The following is a 10,406-nucleotide window of genomic DNA, read 5'->3' on the forward strand; positions in this document are numbered from 1 at the left end:
TGCCGTACCGAGCTGAGCCAGCAACAGCTGCTGCTCCCGCAGGATCTCCTCAGGAGCCATGGCTTGCAGTTTTGCTATGTTCTCTTCATGGATGGTCTGGGCTTCCTGCTCAGCATCCTGGCTCCCGAGCCCCCTCCCTGTGACCAGATGGGGTCCCTGGAAGCCGCGGCTGCCCCACGGAAGCTGGCAGCCCTGCTCCCGAGGTGTGAGTGCCTCACAGGACGCAGTCCCTGGAAGAAGTGTATCATCAGTTTCATGGCCTTGCCCCAGCCGGGCCTTCTGGCCCTCGTCCCTAATCCCATTAGCCCTGGAGACAGATGGAGGCCCCAGGGATTTCCCGGGCACAGAGTTGAGACACCCCTTTATCCCCCCAAAACACAAACACAGGTTGGATTGGGTGGAGATCTCTCCACCCATTTTGCCCCTTTCTGAGGGATGTTAGGGAAATATCCTACTTTCTGACTCCTCTCTTGGATCTCCATGTAGCGCTATCTGCTTCCAGAAGCCTTCCCCCTGCTCTTCTGCTAATAATTTGCATCATTAAAGGAATCTTGGTCTACATCTTTATTTTACAGTCTCTGACAAATACCTGTCTCCTTCCTTCCTCCTAGGATCGAATAATGGCCAGCATTCTCCCTGCACCTAAGACCCAGATGTAGACCCAAGCCACCCATACTCAATACTGTAAGTGGGCATAAGGGACAGCTATCTCTTTAGATGGCTCAAATGCCATCTAAATATGCCTTCCTATCTGATGCAGGGAAGACATATACCCCAAGGTGACTCTAAAAGGCCATGCCCAAGTCTCTTCAACCCCAGTTTACCCTCTGGTGGATCCAGGGTAGACACAACTTCTCTAACTGGTGGGACTCTGGCTTCAGACGCTCTCTTTGCTGCAATTTCTTGGGCAAAGATGCTTCTCTTACCAGACGTTGCAGACTTCCCCTATGGGGCAAAAAGAAAACTCAGGTGACTGATGCTCACTACCCCATTTTCCTCTCAACCTCTTTACACTGGAAGGCCACTGGAACAAAGAGATAAAAGGGACTTGCTTAATCTCCAAGGGTCACAACCCTAGTCCTCAGAAAAAGCAGGGCTCTATAGGAGGATAGGTCTTGAAGTCTGACAAATTTGGGCTGGATTTCTGGTTCTTCTATCTATTAGATGTGTGATGTTGGACAAGTTACTTATCTTTTCAGGGTCTCAGTTTCCTCATCTGAAAAATGGGGATGATACCTACCTTACACGGTTGTTAAGTAATGTGTGTAAAGTGCCTAGCATGGTGCTGCCTTAACAAGAGAATTGCTTAACATTATTCATATTATCTGCCTGAGGAAGATGCACTATGAGGCTTACCTAATGTCTCCTAAGTACCATCTAAGCACCTTGCCTACCTGTCTCTCCTGTGAGCGATGGAACACAGGAGGGAAAGCAACACCACTGGGCACAGGCAGATTCACTGCCACTGAACTTGTATCTCGTTCCTGCAGCAACAAAGCACAAAGTAGTGAAGATATTGAGATTTCCCCAGAATGGACACTATCCCACTATCCCCAATTCTGTATGACTAGAATCTCTCTCTAGGGAGTCCTGAACCCACGTTGCTTCTTTGGGCACAGTGATTCTAAAGCAGCCCCAAACTGACTACAGGGGGTTAAAGTCCCACCTTTCTGGAATCAACCTCTACTCATACGGCTCACCACTCCCACCCACTATCCTTGCTGCCCCAGGATGCCTCATCCCACTCAACCAGGGTGAGACGCACAATAATCTTAGTCAAGACGGCAGTGATGTGCTGATCGTGCCTGTTCAGCCTCTCTTCAGGGTCTTCATGTTCAGGCAGGGGGCAGCCGGGGCTGGGTCTAGCTCTCTTTGGGGGAGCAGGAACCAAAGCTGGGGGCGAATCTGGGAGATCTGAGAAAGAAAAAAACCCAGATGTGAGGATACTCATTCCTTCCCAGGAAGAGACTGAGGGCAGGAGGAAACCAAAGAAAGAAAGGCAGCTGCTGTGGGGCCCTGGCTCAAACTGTGTCACCTTGGGCAAGATATTTAACCTCTGCGAACCTCAGTTTCTTCATACATAAAATGGGGCTGCAGCAACAGAGACTATGCAGCGTCTGAAATAATGATGGGGAAAAATCCAGCCACATTAGGAAGAAGGAGAGGACCCGGAGGCCATACCCTCTCTCCTTCTCAGCCTCACACCCACAGCCACTCACTGTCCAGTGTCACCACATCCCGACGATCCTGCAGCAGAGGCTGGTCCAGGTTAGTGTTGCCACCTCCCCTATTTCCTTTCTTCACCAGTTGTACTGCTGGAGCTGCACCAGTTGCAAGAAACTGACTCTGGAAGCGCAGCAGGTCCACCTCGGACTCCCCTGGCTTTGGTCTCGACAGCATCTTGACACTCCAGCTGCCTCTCTTGTACAATTCTTTCCAGCACTGCTTTGGTGTGGGGATTCCCTCTCATTCAACCCTACAAACAATAAAGCTGATGGGCCCTCTGCAATTGAACCCTGATTCTCTTTATTGTGCATCAGAAAAGACACTTTTGGGGTACCTGGGTGGCTCAGTCGTTAAGCATCTGCCTTCAGCTCAGGTCGTCATCCCAGGGTCCTGGGATCCAGCCCTGCATCGGGCTCGCTGCCCAGTGGGAAGCCTGCTTCTCTCTCTCCCACTCCCCCTGCTTGTGTTCCCTCTTTTGCTGTCTCTCTGTCAAATAAATAAACAAAATCTTTAAAAAAATTAAAGACACTTCTTAGGTTCCCATCAAGTCATTCTATTTCATTCATAACTTATTGCCATTCCCTCCCTATTTAGCCCTCCTTGATGTCATCAGCCTAATAATATTTACTGCCAACTGAAGATTGTTTACAACCTGTGGATGATAAAAAGTCTCAGGAACAACTGTAGGGAATCTAAGAAAAATAACATCAGGAGCCAGGTGTATAGGGAGTAATGATTCTGTATCAAACTGGAGAGAATATGCCTGGCCTAAAGGTGTTCAAATTATTAAAAACAAAAAACAAAAAAACCTTGGGCTTACAAAAGATCAACATATAAAAATCATCTGTATTTCTATACACCAGCAAAAAGAAATATCAGAAAATGAAATTAAGAAAACAATGTCACTTACAATCGCATCAAAAAGAGCAAAACACTTAGGATTAAATTTCACCAAAGAAGTACAAGACTTGTACATTGTCTGGCCCGACAACTGCCCCTAGGGCTCTGCGGCCGCGGACATTTCTGGACCATCCGATTCAACAGAGAAATTACCGAGTCTCAGCTTATGCAGCCTGCGGATGGAGGGCCGTGGCCGGGGTCTTCACACCGAAGAGGCCGCGGCCACTCCAATGTAGAGCAAAGACACTCGGGGAGGCTCCCACAAAGGAACTGGATACCCTGTACCAGAGCCCTCCGCCGGGGAACTCCGAAGTCCGTTACCTCCAGCGTAGCCCCTTACTTACCTTATGACGGCCTGGGCGCCGCCATCTTGCCCCGCAACGGCCGCGCTTCCGCCACCACCAGAGTCGAGCTTCCGCCCCGCAGCCCAGCCCCGCCTCTCCCTGGCCTGGCTCCACCCCCTCTGGGGTTTGCCGGCTTGGCGCCGGGACATACACCCCCTTTTAAAAAAAGTTTATTTATTTAAGTAATTTCGACGCCCTATGTGGGGCCCAGCTCCACCCCGAGATGGAGAGTCGGGTGCTCTTCCGACTGAGCCAGCCAGGTGCCCCTGCGCTCGGAACGCTTGAGCGCGAATATACTCTGCTAGCCCTGCCCTACCCCACCACGTAAGCTCTATGCTGACACCCAAGACACTCATCGTTCGGATGTACAGCAGGCATGATGAGGCCCTTCTGCACATACGACACCCGTGACAGAGGCAAAGTGTACTTCAGACGCCCCTCTGCATTCACCAGCCCGGATAATCACATCCTAAACCCAGCACCCAAGCTTGTGGGCAGCACCCAGACACCGGCACACACCAAGGTGACCTCCCCACTGCGTTTATGGGTGAGCAAGAAGGTAAGCATGTAAAAGGAAAGGCGAGGCTTAAGGAAGAAACTGTAGGAATGGCAGTGATGAGAAGAGAGAAGAAAATAGTCTCATTGCCCACAGGGTGATCCCCTTCGTGAGCATCCCACTTTTGTTCATGCAAGTGTCTCTTCTTGGAAATCCTCCCTTTCTTCTCTCCCACCTCCTACCCCCAAAGTCTTTCTCTTCTTTTAAGGCCTAGCTAGAGTGAACTCTAAAACCTCTGCCAACCAGGCCTATTCACTGAACTTTCCTTGGAATCCTCCATTGTGCCACTTGTGTGGCTTGTTGGGGATGCACTGCCAATTATCAGCTATCACTGGTCACCTTTTCACAAGCATATGTGCTGTTCTCTTGCAGAGACTGTGAGTTCCTTGGGGGCACCAGGCCTTCTTTTTGCATCAGTAGTGCTCAGCACCCAGCATATTGCCATAAATTTAGGACCTTAGCAAATCATTGCTTCACTGAAGGCCATCTTAGGGCAGCCAGTGTTAGTCCATTGGTTCTCAAACTTTAGCAGGCATCAGAATCACCTTAAGGGCTTGTTAAAACAGATTACTGGGCCTCACCCTCAAGAGTTTCTGATTCAGTAGGTCTTGGACAGGATCCAAGAATTTGCATTTCTAACAAGTTTCCAGGTATTCTATTGGATCCTTCTTTTGGTCTCAACTAGAGCCGTAAATTTCAGCTACTAGGCTTTAGCCATCCTTGGGGTCCAAAATAGTACTGGACCTGGTCAGAAGTTATGGGGAGTGAAGGAGGGGAACTGGAGCTAGAAATGCTGGAAGAATGATAGTAGAAAATCATTGTTTGTAACCACTAATGAAATAATCACTCCAGGCAATGATTGTCAATGGCTGATAAAACTATTAGGTGAAAGGTTGATGAGGATTTTATGTATGATGGATCAGGTTGCCAATTTATGAACATCACTAAAAGTGAGACCACTGGACATAATGTGCTCCTGATTTGATGAAACTGGAAGTTACAAAACACTTCCCAAGAAACCTTCATGCCAAAAAACTGAACTTGAATCTAGTGAAGGATCTAGATCTAACTACCAGTCTACAGGAAATATGGATGGTAGAGGAACATTTTAATAACACAAGGATACAATTAACCAAACCCAAATTGTGCAAAATTCTACAAATGACCCAGTTTCTTCTATAAATTTCATGTTCCAAAGAGGAGGGGGACCTTTTATAGATTTACAAATACAAAGATTACAATTAAATATATGGTCCTTGTTTGGATCTCGGTTCAAACAAGCCTAATGTAAGAAGATGTTTTTTTGAGACTGTTGGGGAAAACTAAACACAAACTGGATTTTATAATAAGGATTTTTTAAAAAAAATTATTGGTTATGGATGTGGGTTTTTTTTTTAAATAAACTTTATTTTGGAATAGTTTTAAGATTTTATTTATTTTTTAAGATTTAATTTATTTATTTGTGAGAGAGAGAGCACGAGGCAGGGGGAGGGGCAGAGGGAGGGAGAGGGAGAAGCCGACTCCTCTCTGAGCAGGGAGCCCAATGCAGGCTTGATCCAGGACCCTGTGATCATGACCTGAGCCTAAGGCAGACACTTAACTGACTGAACCACCCAGGTGCACCATTTTTTTTTTTGTAAAGTTCATTGAATTATAGAGTACAAAGCTCCTGAAAAGGGAGGGGACCTGAGAGAGTTGCCCTTGCCCCCCATTAAAAAAAAGAAAAAAAAAGTTTATTTATTTGAGTAATCTCTACATCCAAAGTGAGGCTTGAACCCACAAGAGGAGATCAAGAGTCACATACTCTTCCAACTGAACCAGCCAGGCACACCCCTCCCATTTTTTTAAAGTAAGCTCTATGCCTGATGTGGGGCTTGAACTCAGGACTCCGAGATCAAGAATCACATGCTCAACCTACCAAGCCAGCCAGATGCCCCAGTTTCCCTTGTTTTTAACATTTTACATTAACATGGTATATTTGTTAGAATTAATGAACCAGTGTGCCTGGATGAGAGCCTGCTTGAGATTCTCTCTCTTTTCCTCTGCCTGTCCCATCGCTTGTGCATGTGTGCGCGCACATGCGCGCCCCTAAGATTTGCTTTTAAAAACTTTAGGAAGAGGTGCCTGAGTGACTCAGTTGGTTAAGCATCTGCCTTCGGCTCAGGTTATGATCTAAGGGTCCTGGGATTGAGTCCCCACATCAGGCTCCCTGCTCAGCAGACTGCTTCTCCCTCTCACTCTCCCTCTGTGCTCTCCCTCTCTCTTTATCTCTCTCTCTCACACATACACATTAATAAATAAATAAAATTTAAAAAAATTAAATGTCTGGGAAAACACCAAAAAATGGGACAATGGAAGACAAATAGCTAAGATAATTATTGAAGCAGAGTGATGGATACACTGGGGATTCATTATACTTTTCTCCCTACTTGTGTATATGTTTGAAATGTTTCATAATAAAAATTTTTTAGGGGCAGCTGAGTCGATTAAGCATCCAACTCTTGATCTCGGCTCAGGTCTTGATCTCAGGGTCGTGAGTTCAAGCTCCGCATTGGGCTCCACACCCATTGTGGAGCCTACTTAAAAAAAAAACATTTTTTTTTTTAAATAGAACCAGAGGGGCACCTGGGTGGCTCAGTCGGTTAAACGGCTGCCTTCGGCTCGGGTCATGATCCCGGGGTCCTGGGATCGAGCCCCGCATCGGGCTTCTTGCTCAGCTCCGGAGAGCCTGCTTCTCCCTCTCCCTCTGCCTGCCTCTCTGCCTACTTGTGCTCTCTATCTCTCTGTCAAATAAATAAAATCTTTTAAGAATAAATAAATAAATAAATAAATAAAAAATAGAACCAGAAAAGCATCACTTGCCAGCTGTAAAAAGGGTCAAAAAGAGAAACACAGACAGCTAGATATACGGCATTCAAACAAATATACTCACACTCACACATATCTATTTCCTTCGTCAGCTGACAAGGGCCCTTTACTCACACATGGAACGCTTCCTTTCAGGGCCATCCCTAGGTGAAATTTTGAAGAGGACAGTTTTTTTCTTTCATATGCTTAGACCCATGTGCTGTTTCAGAAACCCCAAACTTATTGCTGTCTTCCAACCTCCTAAGTTTGCTTTTGGGGAAAAAGTCTGACCATTTGAAAGTCCTTCTGTGACTGTACATTGAAGCTTAATCTCTTCTAGGGATTTACCTTTCTGTTTTGTCTTCACTTGGGCAAGGCGTGGCATTGTTTCTGACTCCGGAATTTCAGGCAAGGGGTGTTTGGCAGGCACAGGGGCCATCCCCAGTGGCCCCTGGCATCACACCTGCAGGCAGTTTTCCTCCAAGCCCAGTTTTCCTCCCTGCTTTCTCTAAGGTGATGGGGAGCACAGTCTGCGGCCTGCCCATTCTGGAAGTGGCATTTCCCAACTCACCTCTTGAACCAGTAGTTCAGAAAGAATGGATCCTTGCTCACAGGGCAGCAAGACTACCTTGATCCCATGGCTCACCTTGGTTCTTTCTTGGTCCATACAGCCTCTTCCTTGAATGGGGAGGATGGGAGGAGAAGGTCCTAACTCTGACAAAGCTGAAGCAGCTGTTTCCTGAGACTGATGGAAGTTGTCATCAAGGGATTCTGCTACTATGGGCAGATGGTTTTTTGTTTGTTTGTTTTGGAGAGAGGGGGAGGGGCAGAGGGCGAGGGAGAGAGAATCTCAAGCAGGCTCCATGCCCAGCACGAGCCTGCTGTGGGCCTTGGGGCTGGATTTCACAACCCTGAGATCATGACCTGAGCTGGAAATCAAGAGTCAGACGCTTAATTGTGCCACCCAGCTGCCCCAGGCAGATGGTTTTTATTTCCAGGTTTGTCTGTGTCTTCTCTCTATCCCTGGCCTCCTTGGGCAGTCCTGGATCATAAAAGGCAGAGTGGGCAGATACTTACTTCACCCAAATAGGGAGATGCCAGGGCCCAACCTAGCTCCATCCATAATAAGGGGCTGCTGCTAGCCCTTCCTCTCCCTTGTGGTCCCTTCTTACTCCCCTGGAGTAGATCATAGCTAGCTCTGGTTCTGTTCTGAGGACAGGAACTCCTGGGACAGCTGCTCCTGCATTATGTCAAATACATTTCCTGTTGATTTGATTAGTTCCCGTCAAAGCAATGCGTTTATGAAAGAAAGGGAGATTTTGCAGGCATGTATTTGCACAGGCGGCCAACCTCCTTCAAGTCACACACACACACACACACACACTTTCTCCCCATCCACCCACAAAGTGTCAGTCACATTTAGAGTTTGCACAAATGCACACCCTCCCTCACACATCACAATGCACACCCTCTCACCCACCTACACACTTCTTCCACAGAATCACACCTGCTCACATACTCTTAAAGCACGTTCCTATACCATGCTGAGAAAGAGAGAGAGAGAGAGAGATAGGTAAAAATTTGTTGCTAGGGCTCAGGAAGGTAAGCACTCTATGTGGGAGCTAGAAAGTCAGAAGACCAGGACCCAGAAATACTTAGAAATACTAAGAATTGAGAAGGATTCAAAAGCAGGGGTAGAGAAAGCAGAGACTCAGAGCTCCTTGGCCCCACCAGGAAAGCGTGCTGCCCCAGGGAAACAGTGATGTGCCTGAGGCCTGCAGCTGAGATAAGAATTTGTCTAGGCTGTGAGTGCAGAAGGCGGTGGCATCCCCAACATGTCCAAGACGCCCATTTGGACTGGTAGCTAAGGGGCGTCCTCAGTCTGGGATTCCCTGTCAGAGTTCAGGAAACAATGGAGGAAATGAGGGGAGAAAAGGAAGTGGGAAGTTGGGTTTGGGCTCTGGGTTCAACATCCTTTAGGAGAGAGTCTTTCCAATGTCAACCAGAGTCAATAGGAGGAGGCTTTCTTTCACTGGAAACTTGAAGTCCCCTGGAGAGAGGAGAGATGTGGGAGAGGGCCTTGAGGAGTGACAAGTGCCCGAGGGCAGAGTGTAGCGCCCCCTGGCCCCAGTAGCTCGGCCCCGGCGACCCTGGCTTCAGCCCCAGACTGCGGTCGGCCTGCCCTGATCCGACTCAGCCCAAATGCAGAAGCTGTGGCCTCTGGAAAGGAACAAGTATTTTCCTTTAAGAAAGGATCCTGGAGCCCACCCACAGCACCCAAGAAAACTGGCAGAGCACCCAGCTACACACAGACTTCAGGCCCCTGCCATCCAAGTCTGACAGCCCTTCTGGGGTGTCTCCCCGTGTTGCCACCTGAGGGCGCCCGGAGCTGGGTCTGAGGCTGCTGCCGGCACTGCTGTTGTTGTCATCATTAGGATACTTAATAAGCAAGCACTGATGGGGCCAAGTGGAGGAAGAGGCAGGCCGCTGCTGCTGGGGAGAATCCCTGGAAAGATCCAGTGGGGCTGTGGGGACAGGGGACTGAGTGGCTCGTTCCTCCTCCCTACCCAGGACTTCTGGGAAGGGCCCTCTGGAGTCGGCTCTGGGGGACAGGTAGAGAGGCAAGGGCGAGGGGAGGGGAAACACTTGGTAGGCTGCATTTGGAACCGGCTCAGCATCTGCCTGACAGGATGGCTTCAGGCACAGCCACCCCCGTGATGACTGGTTGTGGGGCAGACCAAGCTCTGAGGCAATCATTCATTAATTTAACAGGCATCTGTCTGCTTATTTATGGAATGCCTACTGTGTGCAAGGTGGTCTACTAATAATAGCTAAGGTTTTATTGGATACTGTGAGGACACAGCCAACTTTCACACCATGTCTTAGAGGTTGCGGGGGCGTGTAGATGCAGAGGAAGCAACAGGAAGAATGACAACGCCCAAAGATACGGGCCATGGGGCTTTGGCCTGTGTAGTGTAGCAGTGGGGATGTCAGATATAAAACCTGAGGATTACCAAAAAGATCTTGGAAAACTCGAGACCCAAGGCCCAAGATCCTGGAGATAAAGGGGTGGGAAATGGAGCACGAATATCGGAAATTTGGGTGAAAGGCTCAAGAAAGAGGCAGGAAGGGGTGTTAGTAGGTCCTGAGGGGGGAGCCTTGAGTCACGATTTCGGGGGCCCCGACGATTGGGAATTTAGGGGACTGAGATGCTTTATGGCCTGAGATGGGGGACGGGACTCTGGCATCAGAGCCTGGACAAAAGTTGGGGTGCGATAGAGGCTCTAGCGAGGTTTGACAGCAGGAGCTGGAGTGCTGGGTCTGAAAGGATGCTGGAAAGTGTTTAGGGAAAGGAGGGGCGTGGCTGAGTGCGCCACCCGGGCACCCGGCCGATCCTCTGGTCGGCCCTGGGGAAGCTGGCCCCGGGTGCCGCGGCGGTTGGGGAGGCCGGAGGGCGGGGGCCGGCCGGACAGGCGGCGGCCGGGTAGGCGCTCCGAGCGAGCCGCCCGAGGCTCCGCGGGGGGGCGGTACGA

General features: G+C 49.0%; 1 protein-coding gene across 1 annotated transcript in view; it reads right to left on the bottom strand.

The window, feature by feature from the left end:
* Positions 1–3,526, bottom strand: part of RPAP1 (RNA polymerase II associated protein 1) — a 15,970-nt gene extending 12,444 nt beyond the window's left edge. The window contains exons 1-7 of the mRNA XM_081831850.1: positions 3,471–3,526; positions 2,561–2,712; positions 2,220–2,476; positions 1,766–1,914; positions 1,395–1,484; positions 825–945; positions 4–230 (exon numbers count right to left, since the gene is read on the bottom strand). Of these exons, the coding sequence (XP_081687976.1) occupies positions 4–230; positions 825–945; positions 1,395–1,484; positions 1,766–1,914; positions 2,220–2,400 (768 nt within the window). The 5' untranslated portion in view covers positions 2,401–2,476; positions 2,561–2,712; positions 3,471–3,526. The remainder of the gene's footprint in view (positions 1–3; positions 231–824; positions 946–1,394; positions 1,485–1,765; positions 1,915–2,219; positions 2,477–2,560; positions 2,713–3,470) is intronic.
* Between the last annotated feature and the right edge of the window lie 6,880 nt (positions 3,527–10,406).

Source organism: Leptonychotes weddellii, chromosome 9 (genome assembly GCF_054177405.1).
Source record: "Leptonychotes weddellii isolate Sample4059 chromosome 9, ASM5417740v2, whole genome shotgun sequence".
NCBI lineage: Eukaryota > Metazoa > Chordata > Mammalia > Carnivora > Phocidae > Leptonychotes > Leptonychotes weddellii.